Genomic DNA, 18,548 nt, shown 5'->3' on the forward strand with positions numbered 1-18,548 from the left:
TTTTTAAAAAAGATTTTATTTATTTATTTGACAGAATGAGAGAGAGAGAGAGAGCACAGCAGGAGTGGAGGAGTGGCAGGCAGAGGGAGAGTAGAAGCAGGCTCCCCGGAGAGCAGGGGGAGCCCGATGTGGGATTCAAACTCAGGACTCCCAAATCATGACCTGAGCTGAAGGCAGTTGCTTAACCAACTGAGCCGCACAGGCGCCCAGAAAGGGCATTTCTTAATTCCATTCCCCCTCCCCTTCCCCCATTTCCCTAAAGGCTTTGGGAACTTTACCAGTGTGTTTCCTCCGTGGTGGAGCCATTGATGCCTGATTGAGAATCAATTCTTGGAAAAATTTTCTTCTGTCTTCTTCAATAGGCCTTTGAATATACAAGACCTCTTCATACTGTATTCTAAAGATACATTTAACCTACACACATACACACAAAGACATTATGTAGAGAATTAAAAGTATACTTATTACACCAAACTACAATTTCTTCAACTTCCAGTACAATCTTTAATTTTTATTCACGTAGGGTTCACGTGGGGTTAGTTAACCCAGTCCTAAGGCTACGCTGTTGAGAGACTCAACCTCATTGTCTAATCCATAATGGGAGAATGACCAGTTGCCCAAGTTATTAATACATTATACTATCCCTGAAAGAGTCAACAAATAATAGCAGAAAGGATAACCAATTAAAATAGTTTGATGGCAAATTTCAAAGGACTTCTTGCATAAGAGCTAGAAAGTAATGACCTAGAATCTACACTAGAGAGCTGGAAGGATGCTAACAACACCGCCTTCTTGTACATTATTTCTATGTACTTCCTATTCAGTGAGTTCCTTTCCTGGGCTCTTTTCATCTCAAGTCTATTCCACTGCATTTTCCAGAATCCTGGTTTCACTGCAAATAAACTAAACCTTCAGTTCCTCCCCAGAATGCTCCACAGTAACACCACCTTCCACACAAAACTCCCAAGCAATATTAAGCCAGTCATTCTCACATCCCTCAATTCCTCGCACTGGTGATTACATACCCTTCCTTTGTTTACCTTCTCTATAGAGCCTTTGACCCCAGATGTCCCCCTTGCAAGACAGGCTGCTTAAAACCTCCACATCATCCACATTAATTCTACACACTTCAATTTTTATGTTTTCCTAGAAGGTCTATATTCCACTTCTAGACACCAAACTCCCTGAGAACAGAAACCATCCCTTATTCATCCATTTTCCTACAGCTATCACATTGACTGGGACATACTAATGTGTAATTAGCATGGAATGAATGAGTAAAGTTTGCAATTTCCTTCCCCTAGATCAAAATGGCAACTGCAAATGAAAATGGGAAAAGGTCACTAATATAGAAAGAAGAACCAACTACAAGACAATGAGAAAACACTGGATCAAAATTCGAAACACATTAGATCATAGCCCAAATTTAGTCACACGTTTATGATAAACGTTAGATAATTCATTCTTTGTTATATCTAAGCACTTATTGAAGACTAAAAATTTCTAAATATTTCAATCTTTAGAACTCCTATATATAGGAGTCCTTCATTTTATACTTCAGAAAACTTAAACTTGGAAAGGTTTATGTAATTGGCTTAAGGTCACAAAGTAAATTTAAAAAAAAAACCTACATTATGTAATTTCTAAAGACCTTTTCCAACTCTAAAATTCTAACATAGAAAAGAAACAATGAAAAGTAGAATTCAAAATTTGGATGGGCAAGTATTTACCTCAACAGGAAGCCAGATCCTTTAAGAATTTATAAAATTTCACCATGTGCCCTTCTAATATTTTTTTTGTAGACTACTTTCATGTAAAACTTCCCCCAACCCTTTGATCTATGCTTCATTGGTCCTTCCTGGAAAGCTCTGCAAAGCAAATTTACTGCTGAATGCCCATGGTGTGCTAAATATAATGCCAAATACTGCCATTACAAACTTGAAGGAAATACAATTACTTCCTGCTGTCAAGGATCTTAAAAGTTTCGCAAGAAAGCATTACGGTACCACACCAGAAGTGTCCTAACACTTGTTGAGAAACAGAAGAGACTCTGCAAGAGGTAGGGGTGAAGAGGCATTAGATGAGATACAGCAGAAATAGCTAACATTAACTGGGCCTTGAAAAATAAATAGAATGCAATACTCTAGAAGTACCAGGATTTTTTCAAGAGTAGCAAAACATTTCATCTCAGTTTTAAATTTTTCAACACTGTGTTAAACTTTGTGAATACAAAAGCATACCAAGAGTAAGTCTGTGGTAATACTCTAAAACTCTTGCCAGGTTATTACCAACAGCTTAGATCCATCACTTTACAAGCAGGCTCATTTCACTTTAAATTTTCTCCCAGCTTTATCTTCTGACATTCCCAGCCTCAAATTTCATGCTGCAACTAGACAAGAAGCCTCAGATGACTCCCTGAAATCATGCTTTCTCACACTGGTTCACAATGATCACTATATGTGCTATCCACTCCTTCCTAACCCTGGTTTTGTTTTGTTTTGTTTTTAAGATTTTATTTATTTATTTGACAGACAGAGATCACAAGTAGGCAGAGAGGGAAGCAGAGAGAGAGGGGGAAGCAGGCACCCCGCCAAGCAGAGAGCCCGATGCAGGGCTTGATCCCAGGACCCTGGATTATGACCTCAGCCAAAGGCAGAGGCTTTAACCCACTGAGCCACCCAGGTGCCCCTCTAACCCTGTTTTTAACCCTCCACTCAAGCCAATGCTTTCTGGATGATGCTTTCTCTGACCTTCCCAGATACACGCAAGCATACCTTCTAAAACCCCTTATTAGACTTTAATTTCAATGCTTTTTAGTAAATTAATTCAGTTGTGCAACCATCACAAGTCAGTTTTAAAACATTTCCATTACCTCCAAAGATCACCCTCATGCCCATCAATTCCTACTCACACTCACACTCCCCACCCAACAACCACTGATTTAACTGTCTCTAGGGATGTGCCTTTTCTAGAAACTGTATCATGTAGTCTGCTCTCTAGCTTCTCTCCCTTAGCATAATATACTGAAACTCATCCACACTGTAGAACGTTATCAGTTCATTCCATTTAATGCTGAACAATATTTTACTGTGTGTATATATAAATGTTTGGTTTCTCCAATCACCAGTGAATGAATAATGGGCTGTTTCCACTATTATGAATAATGGTAGTAGGAACATTTGCATTCAAGTCTTTGTATGAACATATTTCTCTTCTGTAGTTACATTGGAGTGGAAATGCTGAGTCATATCATAAGTTTATGACTTCCATCTTAAGAACTGCCAATTTTTCAAAAAATGACTACAAGCTTTACAATTCCACCACCAGTATATAAGGCCTCCACTTTCTTTAACATCCTTTGCCAACACTCAATACTGTCTAGTAGTTGTGCAGTGGTATCCCATTCCTGAATGACTAATGATATTAACAATCTTTTCCCATGCTTTATTAGCCCAAGAGAATACATACTCTTCAGTGAAATGTCTATTTAAATCTTAATTATAGTCTTTTTTACCTTAATTGTGGTAAAATAGTCATAACATAAAATTTGCTATTTTTATCACTTTTAATTATATAGCCTGTGCCAGTAAATATATTTGCATTATTATGCAACCATCATACCATCGAACTCCAAAACTTTTTCATGCTCCCCAAGTGAAATACTATATCCAGTAAATACTGATACCCCATACTCTCCCTTTCCCCAGCCCCTGACAATCACCATTCTACTTTCTACCTCTGTGACTATGACTACTCTAGGAACTTTTTAGAAGAGGAATCACATATTTGTCCTTTAGTGACAGGCCTATTTCACTTAGCATGATGTCTTCAAGGTTTATCTATGCTGCAGCCTGTGTTAAAATTCCCTTCCATTTTAAAGTTAAAAATGTTATACTGTATGTATATGCCACACTTTTTTTATCCAGCTATCTGCTGATGGACATTTGTATGTTTCTACCTTTTGGCTATTGTGAATAATGTGGCTATGAACATGGGTATACAAATACCTGTTTGAATCGCTGCTTTCACTTCTTTTGAGTGTATGCTCAAAAGCAGAATTGTTGGATCATACGATAATTCTGTTTAACTTTTTAAGGAATCACTGTATAATTTATTTTCAATGATACTGTGCAATTTTATATTCCCACCAGCAATACACAAAGGCTCAAATTTCTTCAGGTCCTGACCAACATTAGCTGTTTTCTGTCTGTCTGTTTGTTTGTTTTTTAAGATTTTTATTTATTTGACAGAGAACGAGAGAGCACAAGCAGAGGGAGAAGCAGGCTCTCCACTGAGCAGGAAGCCCAATGTGGGACTCGATCCCAGGACCCTGGGATCATGACCTGAACCCAAGGCTGCTTAATCAACTGAGCCATCAGGCATCCGCATTTTCTGTTTTTATGATAACAGCCATCCTAATGGGTATGAACTGACATCTCATTGTGGTCTCAATTTGATTTCCCTTTTGATTAGTGATGTTCAATATCTTTTCATATGCTATTGGCCATGTGAATATGGCTCCTTTAGGGGAAGTATGGTTGGCTGGGTTTTTATTCTTCAGTTGTAGAGCTCTTTATTTACTCTGGATATCAACCCTTTATCAGATATATGATTTGCAAATACCTCTGCCGTTCTGTGGGTTGTTTTTTCAGTCTTTTTTCAGCTTTTTCAGGTGGGGTTTGAACTTGTGACCCCAAGATCAAGAGTTGCATTCTCTAGTGACTGTGTCAGCCAGGCACCCTGAAAGAGTTCTAATACATTCTGGATGTAAGTCTTATCAAGATATGCAATTTGATGTATCTGAAATATTTTTTTCCAAGTCTGTGGCTTGTTTCCTCATTTTCTTAATGGTGTCTTTTTAAAAGTATTTAATTTTGATAAAGCTAACTTTATCAGGTTTTTCCTGGATTGTTTTCTTACATATTATATACATATTTTACATGCTATACTATCATAGCACTACTCATACTGTATTATTTTTTCCAGGTCTCTCTTCCTTCTACACTTTTTTTTTTTTTAATACATGTGTATTTTTATTTAAGGGGGTAGGGAGCAGAGGGAGAGGGAAAGAAAATCTCAAACAGACTCTGTGCTGGGTGTGGAGTCTGACCTCACGACCCTGAGATCATGACTGAGCCAAAATAAAGAACTGGACACTTAACCAACTAAGCCACCCAGTTGGCCCACTCTGAACTTTGAATTATTAGAGAACAGTGGCTATCTTTTGGTTTTTCACCTATTTTATTAATTCATTCATTCAACAAAGATTAACCATACTGGAAATATGTACATGTATATTTTATGTGTCAGTTTCTGAGTATTCTGTATGTGTGTACACATAAAGCAGCTAAGCACGGTGAATGAAAGCATGAGAAAAACAGACACTAGACCCGCCTTCAACAAATTCACTTATTATGACAGTGCATTGCACACAATAGGCACACAACAAGTTTTTGATGAATAAACAATGGTTCTAACTTGATAAATACAAAACTTACTTCCCTGACCACTCATCAGCCTAAGCATCACAATATCCAGAAATGGTCTCTCTGCATCTTATAGAGTACAGTGCATTATAAGTGCATGATGTTTGTAATCAGGCAAATCTGGGTTCAAAACTTTGCTCTGCCATACTAGCTGTGAGTTTCTTCATCTGTCAAATGGGAAAATGACAGTAATGCTTTTCTTACTGAACAGTTAAAAAAACTTGTGTTAGATAATAAATGTAACTGGCTTCTACAAGTGCCCGGGACATAGTTGCCTAAGTGGCAGCGAATTTTTCATTACCAAAATCTTTTCATTTTACTTCATTTATTAAATCTTAGAGGTGTCAGTCCCCAGTTTTAAAGGTAGAGTTCATTCAGACTCTAATGGGGAAAATTAATGTTTTAAGACACAAGATCTCAAAGATAAAAGGAATGGGAAATTAGGTCAGAAATGAACCCAAGACAGTGTTCATGAATAAAACCTGCTTTCCTCAAAACAAAGTAAGTAAATAATCCATTAAATAAAAATAAACTGACATTTTACCTTAACATAGTAATAATTCATGCTCATTTACTGCAGATAGTTGTAATTTTAAAAGACTTACAATAACCTCTTTCCTTGTAAATTTTAAGAATCATGTAATTGGTATACAACAAAAATATCAATACTAAGATACTTCTCTTGTATATGTGAATCATTCATCTGAGTTTTCAATGCCCCTACTTGGATTTCTCTACTTAAGTTATTGATTTTTAACTCCCAGTTCCCATGATAAACTGAGAGACACAAAAAGACATGAAATACTGAAATAACAAAATGCTACTTGTAATCTTTACTTTCCTAAGTGTAGCTAATATGATATTTCCTTAAAATTCATTTCCAGGAGGACCTGGGTGTCTGTTAAGTGTCTGGCTCTTAATTTCGGCTCAGGTCACACCTCAGGCTTGTGAGACCAAGCCCCACATGGGGCTCTTCACTGGACGTGGAACCTGCTTAAGATTCTCTTTCTTCTGTCCCTCTCCCCCCCCCCGCTCTAAAATAAATAGAACAAAAAATAAAATAAAATTCATTTTCAATTATATCATCTTGAGCCTGCCCATAATAATTTAATACCAAAATACATACTATGAATCTGTTCAGAAATGTAAATGCAATTCTTTCTGACCAAAGTTTGTTTTCCTTCCTATATATATTTCTACTTTTTATCTGCTTCCTTGTTTAAAAAAGTCCCTTCTGATGCTCAATCCTCAATTCTTTCTTCTAACTCTCCTGAAGAGAAATAATTTCTAATTCCCATGTAACTCAACTAAAATTCTCCAGCTATTCTCAGAAAGAGTCTACAGGGTCCACAAAAGTAAATTTACCTACACTAGAATTTGCAAAAAACAAAAAAGAAATTAGGCTGAACAAGAGTTCAAACCAATGTGGTGATTCAGTGGTAAATTCCTATAATTTATGCAACAAACATTTACTAATTCCAATGTGTCAAGAAGTAGAGAAGTGAAGGCCAGTAAGACAGTCCCCTCCTCTCAAAGACCCTGTGGTCTAAGTCAGAGGTTCTCAAACGTTTTGATCTCAGGATCTTATTAAACTAATGAGCTTGTTTATGTAGGTTACATCTGTCTGTAATTATGTATTAAAAATAAAACTAAGAGCACTCCAAATTATGTATTCATTTAAAATCCATTACATACTAACACTGAAAATGTATTTTGGAAAAATATATTCTTTTAAAAAATGTATTTTCCAAAATATGAAATATATATATAAAATAAAATTTAACAAGAAAAATGGCATTGTTTTACATTTCTTCAACTCTCTTTAATGTCTGGCTTACTGAGAGACAACTGGATTTTCATTTCTGCTTCTGCATTCAATGTTACATGTTGTTTTGACTGTAGTCATGAAGAAAATCCATAGTCAAGCAGATATGTAGTTAGAAAAAAGAGGAATGTGACATCTCCCTGAAAGCCTTGTGGGGCCCACAGAAGTCCTTGGATAACAGGTGATCTAGAGCAATGATTTCCAAATTTTTTAATCTAACATCTCATCAGTAAAAAAAAATCTGAAAATATCTCTTCTGGTACATTTTTTAACACACTATTTAAATATACTATTCTACTAATATTATCTTTTCTATTATAAAACCTATATACACAAAATACTTAAGATAATATGAAGACAAATGAAGTTCTTTTTTTTTTTTAAGCTTTTATTTATTTATCTGACAGACCGAGATCACAAGTAGGCAGAGAGGCAGGCAGAGAGAGAAGGAAGCAGGCTCCCCGCCAAGCAGAGTGCCCAATGCGGGACTTGATCCCAAGACCCTGAGATCATGACCTGAGCCAAAGGCAAAGGCCCTAACCCATTAGGCCACCTAGGCGCCCCAAGACAAATGAAGTTCTAATGTTTTTTTCAATATCCCAATGTACTACCTTAAGTACAAACTTTACTTTGGGAACTACTGAATTAGGAGAGAGATGTACCTACAAAGAAACATCTACAAGAGAATGCTAAAGAGCTCTAAAAGATGAAATTATTACTTTGTCCCACAAAAAGAAAGTAGTTTTATATTACTAATAAAACACTACCCCTCCCCCAGGGGGGCCTGGGTGGCTTAGTGGGTTAAGCATCCGATTCTTGATTTCGGCTCAAGTCATGATATCAGAATCAGGGAATGGAGCTCCATGACAGGCTCTGTGCTCAGCAGGGAGTCTGCGTGGGGTTCTCTCCCTCTCCCTCTGTCCCTCCCCACCCCTCACACCTGCTTGCACAAGCGCTCTAAAATAAATAAATAAATAAATAAATCTTAAAAACAAAAACATTATCCCAACGGTAACTTAATTCTTTTTTGGTTTTGTTCTATTTATTTTATTTTTTAAAAGATTTTATTTATTTGACAGAGATAACAAGTAGGCAGAGAGGCAGGCAGAGAGAGAAAGAGGGGGAACTAGGCCTCCCGCTGAGCAGAGTCTGATGCGGGACCCTGAGATCATGACCTGAGCTGAAGGCAGAGGCTTAACCCACTGAGCTACCCAGGCACCCCTAAGATTTTATTTTTAAGTAATCTCTACACCCAACATGGGGCTCAAATTCACAACCTTGTGATCAAGAGTCACATGCTCTACCGAGCCAGGACCTCATGACATTATTTTCTACATCAATATTTTAAAGGTTTCATCGTGTTTCATGGAAGAAATTTATAATTTAGCCAATTCTCTACAATATGACAGTTTCCAATCTATGAATAAAGGCTATGATATTTTATATTTTTTGTGTGTGGTCTGCACTGAATCTTTGTGTTAGTCTGTGAAAAACTCTTCAGATAAACCTCAATAAATGGTACTGCTGAGTCAAAATATGTGTACATATTTAAATCTTTTACTCAGACTGCCCTTGAGAGATTTATTCAACCGCTTTTTATATTTGCCTACTTGACAGGTTAAAATCTGTATTTTACTTTTAAATTATCCACTATTATATTATTTAAACTCAATTAACCAATGTATAATATACTATTAGTTTCAGATAAAGAGTTTAATAATTTATAAGTTGCATATAACACCCAGTGCTCATCACATCACGTGCCTCCTTAATGTCCATCATCCCATTACCCCAACCCCCACTCAACTCCCCTCCAGCAAACCTGTTTGTTTCCTATACTTGAGTCTCTCATGGTTTTTCTCCCTCTCTAATGACCTTCCCATTCAGTTTTCCCTCCCTTCCCCAATCATTCTCCGTTCCACTATTTTTCCCCCACTGTATTTTCTTAAGGCACTCTAGTAACTGGCAGTTTCCTTCTTTTAGAATCACTTGGGTTTTTTGCCACACACTGTCTATTCTACAGATCAGGTACTTTGCTAACCTACAGTTACTTAGTCTGCAACACTATGCTTTTCATTTATTCACCAGATATTTATCAATATGTGCTAACTATTATTCACTACTATCTCAGTTTGTCACCTCAAAAGCAAGCATTCTAATGGCAAAGCTAAAATTTAAATGAAAGGCTTAGGGGCAATGAAGGATTTCCAAAGAATAGTAAGTATAAAACATGTTATGTAATGAGTAGTCTAAGAATTCTCATAATCTTCTCCCCACAAGATGTGAATATGCATGATAGCTTTACTAGCTACTTGGTTAATAATGGCAAAGAACAGAGAAAACAAAAGGGAAAAAAGAGGTGAAATTTCAGGATTCGATATTAATAACTCTTTAAAATTTTAGCTAGTAATTAAGGGTACTAGTAAACAAATAATGAGTAAGCTGAATTCATTAAAAATTATGACAACAATATGGCAATACTGAAAATCTGTATGATATAATATTAACTTTAAAAAACTAAACCAACGGTTAGGCCTGGGTGGCTCAGCCAGTTGAGCGTCTAACTCTTGATTTCAGCTCAGGTCTTGATCTCAGGGTAGTGAGTTCAAGCCCTATTTTGGGCTCCACACTGGGCATGGAGGTTAGTTTAAAAAAAAAAGAAGAAGAAGAAGAACTAAACCAATAATGAAATCGATATGTGAACAGAAAATAGGAGTAGGCAAAATTGCTGTATCAAAAAAATGGGTTCATAAAACCTTTATTTACATATTTTTCAGACAATATAAGGAAAAGAACACTTAATTATATATTCCTAAGAAGAACCCTCAATTATCCCAGATTTTCTTTATCTCTTAAAAAATTATAATGAAACTACTTCACAGTGAGGATCTAATTTTTAAAAGTGGCTTCTAGGTTATGTTCAGGTTCAATCCATTTAAATCAATTTCAAGTACATACCTACTTTATAATACTAAGCATTTTATAGCTCTGTGATTTCCAACATAAATTCACATATACCATCTTACACCAAGAAGTCTGTTTGTTACCCACATTTTATAGATGAGGCAACTGAGGCTATTCTAGGGTCAAAGGTTTATCTAAAATTGAAAGACTAGTAAGTTGGTACAACTTCATTTTTCTGACTCTTACTACATATAGCATTCTACTAAACTTTTGGCCCCTATGATAAAAAAAAAAATTGTGATTAATTGTGATTAAGAATATCAGGGGGCACCTGGGTGGCTCAAAGGGTTAAGCCTCTGCCTTTGGCTGAAGTCATAATCTCAGGGTCCTGGGATCAAGCCCCACATCAGGCTCTCTGCTCAGCCAGAAGCCTGCTTTCCCCCTCTCTCTCTACCTGCTTGTGGTATCTCTCTCTCTCTCTGTGTCAAATAAATAAATAAAATCTTAAAAAAAAAAAAAAAGAATATCAGATTCTGAATAACCAAAAATCAATTATTCTAAATTTAATATATTTACTTACAAAATCAGCAAGACAGCTAACAAGTGCTAAACAAAAAGACCTCAGTAAACAGGTATCTTAATCATAAAATTCTACATAATCAAGGTTTACATTATAGCATTTAAAACACGCAAAACTTTCATATAAACTGTCACCTAGACAAAATATTTCTAAGCATTTCTAAAGGTGATCATTTCAAGACCTAGTAAGCTTAGGATGTTAAAAACACAATTTTTTAAAAATCAATTTCATTCACAAGTTGACTATTTTTTTTCTGTGATTTTACCTTTGTTTCTAATACATTAAATGAGTTGGCTTTTGAACTCAAAAACTAAATACCAGATTTGAAAACTACACACAGCAGAATTGACAGTCAAATTAACAATAATGCTACCAAGGAAAGAACTAAAAGGTCGAGTCCCAGCAAACAATCTACCAGACAGTAAGAACAAGAAGATTAATTGTAATGGAACTAACTGTTATACAGCTTAGGCCTTTATAGTACATATCATACATATGTTGGGCTCCGGTCTAAACATAAATTTTTTCAATCTTCACAGTAACAGTGACAAATCTATCATTAGTCCCAAAAAAGAAAGTGAAACTTAAATCATTAACTAACTTTCTTAAATCACAGAGCTAATAAGTGGTATAACCAAAGCATGAATCTAAACAATATTTATTTTGTTAAATAAGTTAAATTTATTAAATAAATTAAATGTGTCCAATTTACAAGATCAACTATTTTGAAACTATAAGGTAAATATTTAATCAGTTCTTACCTCTTCAGGCAGTTCACTGTACATGGTTTCAGAGGTAGACAATAAAAATATAGGTGAAAATGATGGTATATCTTGTAGCAATGTCAGAAAAGTAGCTCTCACAGTTTCACTGACGGCTTCCCACCAATCACCAATGTGAGGCATGTAAACAATACTAGGTACTGTTCTTCGAGCTTCACGAAAAATCTAATTAAGGAAAGAACTGGCATTAAAAATTCAAATTGATATTATTCTAAAGTTTACTCAGCAACCCCCAAATACATGAAATGTGTCAGGCCTGTTACTGCAATTATTCTTAGCTCAAATATTTAAGCCTTTCAAGATGTGATATACAAGTCTCACATAATAGCTTCTATCTACCCTTGCCCCACCTAAAAAAAGAAGGGTGTGGGTTTTTTGCCATTTTGTTATTCCTATTCAGTATTTATTGATAGTATAAAGGTATCAAATTGCTCCACTTATTAAGTAAAGATAATAAAGCAAAACACCAGTATAAAATATGCTGCAAATAAAGAGATAAACATGCACCTCTATGTCACCCGTATCAGAATGATGTATCAGTAAGCACAAAGAAGAGAAGGAAGACATAGTTTCCAAGTTTGTGCACATTCCTTAAAATCACTAAATATATGAATTAAACAAACATTTTTACCACAATGTACCACCCTAGAGCTTAAAATTAATGAACTACCTGCTGAACCACTTGTTTACCTCCTATTACCTTAATTCAATCCTCCATAAAGTAGTCACAAAATACCCTCACATCGCTAAAGAGCAGTAAATAAATTAGCAAAAAGTTCTGAGACACTCCCATTGTCAGAAAATACAAACTAAAGTTTCCTCGGGTGTTAAAGAGAGTCCTAACCGTAGATTCAGTCTCACTCTGCCAACATATGCCAATAAGGACCAGGTTGGCTATTAGTAAGCTGCCAAGCAAAACTATTGCCCTTTACGTATGTATCAACAACAGCTCAACAGCCCATCAACAAATTCTGGTGGGTTAATATGGCATCTCTTCAATACTTTTTCAAGTGAAAGAATAAATGTAAATATCTTTCTCCAATTTCAGAATTCTAGTTCTAAAATCCTCTACTACTTTGCCTTATTTTAAACACGCTTCAATTAACCTGTGTAATGTGCAAGATAGGGAAATAATTATCTAGTGTTTTTTTTATCTAATATTCCAAATGATCAGAACTGTAAGAAACATTCCTAAAAATCAAAATGATTTTCTTTAATGAGTAAGCCTGCCACTTGCATGAATTTTTCAAATGCTACATTTTATAAAGCTTAAACATTCTGTGTAAAATAAAATGTACTGCCAATTTAATAAACCAGATGGAAAATGCTGAAATAAAAATTTCCCCCAAATTGGAAATGTAGATGTTATGATCACTCACATCAAAAGTAATATTTGCTCCTTCCCTTCCTTTAACATTTGCATATCCACCAATCCAGAACAGTTGTACAGTACAACTCCAGGACTCTCAAATTTTGACCTTTTCTGCAAACACGCACCCTCTTATCCTGGATCTTGAAAATCCAAGGATTATTGTTTTCCAAAGTTCTTGTAGAAGATTCATAAGAGAAAAACAAGCATAAATATTGGCAAAAGGAAGGAACCACACAGGAGCACAAAGGCAAGTGAGGCATTTAATCCCCCCCCACAAAAAAAATTGTTACATGCCACCCAAATCAGGGATGGTATGTGTAAGACAGTGACCAATGCCTTTTGTCTTTCCAATTCCCATTCTGTGCTGGTAAAACTAGGGAGAGTCAGCAGGGAAAAAAGTGTGATTACATGAAAAAGACTAATGAGCTATACAGCTTACTGAGAAACCTCACAAAACTAACCACCTAATTCAGCCATGCAAGTTACCACATGCCCAAGGAGAAATGAGAAAACATGCCTTTAAAAAATATAAAATGTAGCCTTTCATTCTAATACTTGTAGGTTAGATTTTCCAGAAATATGTGTTGAGAACATCTAGCTGCTATAAGTACTAAAAAATAAGGGCAAAGCAACAGAAGGTTAAGTAATAAAAAAACTTTACAGAGCCAGAAGTTAAATAACGTAGTACTACAGGTGTTTTAAACTCCTTTGCAAGGCTGAACTAGAAACAAAAGCATCACCAACTCTAAAGGAGTTGAGGAGTTTTGGGGTTGGTTTTTTTTTTTTTTTTTCCTATTTCTTTCCTCTCTTCATCCAATTCTCCCCAAATTAACATAGTGAACACGATATCCTATTGAACTTATTTCCAAAGACTTTAGGAAAGTATCTTTATCAGTAGAACTTTTAAAAATTCCATTTTAAAAGCTAAAGGGGGAAAAGCCAGAAAGAAAAAAGCCTAAAACAAATACAGAAAATTAAAAAGGCTTAGGCTTTCTGGTCCATGAATATATAATTACCTGATTTTATAATTAATCCAACTACATGCAGTATCAATACCCAGGGGCTATTTTCAAAATTTCTCTCCTAAACCTTTACAGCAAAAACATCCTTAATTTCTAGAAAACTTCAAAAGCACTAATAAAACAAGTGTTACTTTTAATTTCTTACCCCATGTAACCTCAGAATATTTAAACTTTCATATTTTCTTTAAACATATAGCCAACCTGTTCTAATTCTCCAGCTTTTTGTAATGAAAATTCGAAAAGAATAGTCTAAAAACAGTATTTAAAAATTCAGAAAAAAAGTTTAATTCTATCGTGATTTTTCCATAATGTAAAAACCGTTCTTCAGCAGTTTGCTGGTAACTTTTAAAGTTGTGGAATAAGATACACTCTGTGAAATTAATTAACCAGATTCAGAGTAGAAAAATAAAGCCTAGTTTTAGTGAAGCGGCAACTGTCTTGGGAACAAGTGATGCCATTTGATAACTAGAAAAATACTCACCTATAGGGTGTCTTGGATTGGTGGATGTGCAAGGTGTAGTAGAAAACAGAAAAACTGTTATAGAGAAAAAAAGACAGTAGGCCAAATTACTGAACCAACCGTTCCAAAATACCTCTGACATGACCAGCACTCTTGCACAAATAAAATGAACAAACACCAATGTATGTGAACTGTTCATTTTGATTCTTTAAACAATATATTCTATTTCCTTCTGGCCTTTTCTTGCCCCAGACGTCATGGTCCCTTATGTAAGTTTTTTTTAAACTTCTTTATTTAAAAAAAAATCACAAACTACTTCCTCTGAATATTAAAGATATGAAAGAGAAAAATCAGGCCATTGAAGTTAAAAGTATCCACATAAGGAGGCACTAATTACATAAAGTGCACCTATATTTGAAAGAGTTCTTATCACCTCAAAAGCTAAACTTTAAAGTCAGTATTTTAGCCAGCAAATTAAATTGTGTAGTGCATGAAAATTTACTGTATTTTGAAAACTAAGACTATATAGCCCGTAACAAGCCACTTTCTTTAGAAACGGGAAACTAGAGTAATTTTATTTATTTATTTTAAAGATTTTATGTATTTATTTGACAGAGAGAAATCACAAGTAGACAGAGAGGCAGGCAGAGAGAGAGAGAGAGGGAAGCAGGCTCCCTGCTGAGCAGAGAGCCCGATGCGGGACTCGATCCCAGGACCCTGAGATCATGACCTGAGCCGAAGGCAGCGGCTTAACCCACTGAGCCACCCAGGCACCCTAGAGTAATTTTAAATACAAATGTGAATGAAGCAGAAAGCTCCAAGCTAGTACAGCCCTCACATTCCTAAAAGGGGCTATATAAGAGAGAGGGAAACAACTTTTTGTCATCAAAATTTCTAGAATCTGTCTTGCTCTTCTGCTATAATTTATAAAACATAGGTAAAAGAAAAATCTTGGGGGCTAAAATATTCTTGCTTTTTATAAAGCACTATTAAAATGCACTGTTAAGTTTATTTAATTCGTTATACCATGCTATCACAAAATATTATAATAAATAACATATCTGCATTACAAATAACTTCATATCATATCACTTGACTCCATTTATATTCTATCTACTTAGGATTTATCAAGCATCTCTGTGAAAAGGAGGCGCTGTCTAGGATCAAGATTCAAGAAATAAAGTGCTTGATTTCTTTACAAGCATACAAAATCAGCCTGTTATTAAATATACTAGAGTTTCTATATGATGATTGTAATATAAAGAAACATTTATGAAAATTAAATCACTCGAATTCCTTTTGTTATTTTCATTGCCTAAGAACGTCAAGAATTTCAGTAGATGTGATAAACGCTGGACTACGAAAATTTAATTTGTTTACAACTCAAGAAAAAGAAAATTGTTGCTATAGTAATACACAGAAACCCATGTGCACAAACACAAGAGTATCCAAAGTATACACAGACTGCTATGGAGAAATCCAGAAACCCTTATGCACAAACACAACAGCATCCAAAGATACACATAGGTTAAGTATCTAAATTCCTTCAGGCTATTTAACCAAAAAGGATTTCCCCTGAACATTTCCAAATACAATTTCTTCCTGGGAAAAGAAATACACTAAAATTTTCACCAAAAAAAAAAAAAAATCCTTATTGACCATTTGAAACACCATATAGTATCCAAACTCCAAACTCTCTGACAGATAATATATAAATTTATCAATTCAACCATACTTCTGAATTACTGAAAAAGATAAAATATGAATCACTCATCAATCCTGGTTTTCCTTAATCAACAGCAGAAATAATACAAAAAGCAAAAAATATATATATATTTGAAGGTGTCAGAAAAGGAGAATCATAGCTACGAGTTTTTTAAGAGTGTTAAAACAGTAAGTCTTTTAGTGTAGCTACTAACATCTCCAAACTTATTGTAGGGCTCAATAATTACTTGTGAATTTAATGGAACAATCATAAATCTTCCAGGCTATACCAGGGTTTTCTATTTTCCTTGCAAAGCCTTTGGAAGACTATACAACACTCAGGTAGGTAGGTAGGTAGAGAGAAAGATACGGACACACACACACACACACACAGAGAACCACTTTATGAACTCTGGCAATTGTTTTCTGTAAAAAATACCTAGTTCCAGTGATTGGCCAAAGTACTACATTGATCTACTCAGCCCTAGAATAGTAACACCCAGATGCAGGTTTAAAGTGCAGATTCCCAGGGCTCACCCTAAATTTAAGGAATCAGAAACCCTGGGAGTAGAGCCAGGGAATCAGAAATTTTAATAAGTACTCCCAAACAACTATTAATACTCACTAAATCTTAATCAACAATGAGAAAACCCTATAGTAGACACTAATCCTCTACTGTTTTCACACAATTTGTAATACTCATCATCAGGTGAGGCGGTATGAAGGAAAAAAGGAAGATTTTCATATATATGTGTGTGTGCACAGGTTTTACAAAAACAGACCCAGAATTAAACATGTATGAAGAAATATAAACTGGGTTCTTCCCATGTTCCATTTTACCACATGTATAAATACAGCCCTTTAAAGGTGATTTAAGATTTCTTTCCTTTAAGATTAACTTTCATGTTTGTGTCACATTATTAAATAATCCAATTTAATTTAGATTAAGTATCTTAAAGGCTGGGGAAAAGAGCAAAAGCACAGAAGAAGAATTTGCCACAGACTAAACCACATCTATTTAGAGATAATACTGCCTACAGAAAGACTAGCTCTCAAGAAAGTAAGGGAAAAGGGAAGAAAGGGAATATAGAAAAAAGGAAGAGAGGGAAGAGATTTCTATTCTTTCCAGCATTTTAGCCCCTGACTAGTATGCTCTCTTTCCCAGGAATTTTATACCTTCTTATACCCACTAACAGCTCCACAAACTAAGAAAAATAAATTCCTCAAATTTATAATGTAATAGTCTCCTTCTGGATTTTTTAGAAGAGACAGTAATATCTTTATAAGTTTAAAATAACTTTAAATATGTATTTAAGATACAAATAATCAGGGATCAACCAGGACAGTTTATCCAGTGTCTGGCCAATGTTCAGTTTTAGCTACCATATCTACAAAATTCTACTCAGTCACTGGGCAGACTGGAAAATCAGATGTAGTCATTCACAAATAAGCTCTACCTCTAACTGAGGACCTTGGAGGCAAAAGCAAAGATGAGATGTCGTATATCTACTAAGTGCAATGTAATAAACCAAAACAATAAATGTTAAGTTTTTGTTCTTTTCCACTACCAAAGGACACCCTTCTCCATCCTCTCCAAGAACACAATAAAAAGTAGTAAAAGACAAGAAATGAGAAAGAGACCTAAGAGTACAGTCAGAATTCAAATTTAGCCCAATGATGCCCAGCAGAATGCAGAAAAAAATCCTAGGATCCCAGATACACCAATATATAGTTTACTACAATGCTTCCTAAGTATGTCCTCACCTATGTCAGTAATGGATTTATGACCATGTACATACACATATAGCCCATAAAGAACAACTATAGACAGAATACCCTCTCACTCTGAAAATGATCCTCTTCCAGTTATTTTATCTTTAGTTTGCTTGATACTGTCAAGCATACATATAAAAAAAAAAATCCAAACTGTACAGCAGAGTGTAAACTAAAATGACAAAGTTATATTCATTCCCCAACTCTCCATATTCCTTCCCCCAAGCCAAAGTAATAGTTACTATGTATTTTAGGTTATTCTTGGACAAAATTTCTACTTAAATAAGCATGGATATAAATTTTTTAAGGTTTTTTTTACACAAAGATCTTATTTTGATAAACTCATTTACAACTTGCTTTTTTCATAAATATCCCCTTTCACATATACTCCTAAGTAAATTTATCACCTTCTTGTTAATGGCTTCATAGTACAAAAGGATATACCATAATTTGTCATAGACCATCCCCATTAAAGGACATTTAGTTTGTTGGGTCTTATTTAGTTTGGCAATGCTATACAATGATGTGATAAATGTCCCTATACATCCAGCAGAGACTATTTACAACTAAAACATCTTTAGGAAAAATTCTTTAATGTAAAATTCCTGGGCCAAAAGTAGTATGTAATTAAAATTTAAAA

At 35.0% G+C, this 18,548-nt stretch overlaps 1 protein-coding gene across 2 annotated transcripts in view; it reads right to left on the minus strand.

The window, feature by feature from the left end:
* ATAD2B (ATPase family AAA domain containing 2B) overlaps positions 1 to 18,548 on the minus strand; it is a 150,123-nt gene that overhangs the window by 34,994 nt on the left and 96,581 nt on the right. For both annotated transcript variants that reach the window (XM_059405214.1, XM_059405213.1), the window contains exons 19-20: positions 11,557 to 11,742; positions 279 to 414 (exon numbers count right to left, since the gene is read on the minus strand). In XM_059405214.1, the coding sequence (XP_059261197.1) occupies positions 279 to 414; positions 11,557 to 11,742 (322 nt within the window). The remainder of the gene's footprint in view (positions 1 to 278; positions 415 to 11,556; positions 11,743 to 18,548) is intronic.

Source organism: Mustela nigripes, chromosome 7 (genome assembly GCF_022355385.1).
Source record: "Mustela nigripes isolate SB6536 chromosome 7, MUSNIG.SB6536, whole genome shotgun sequence".
NCBI lineage: Eukaryota > Metazoa > Chordata > Mammalia > Carnivora > Mustelidae > Mustela > Mustela nigripes.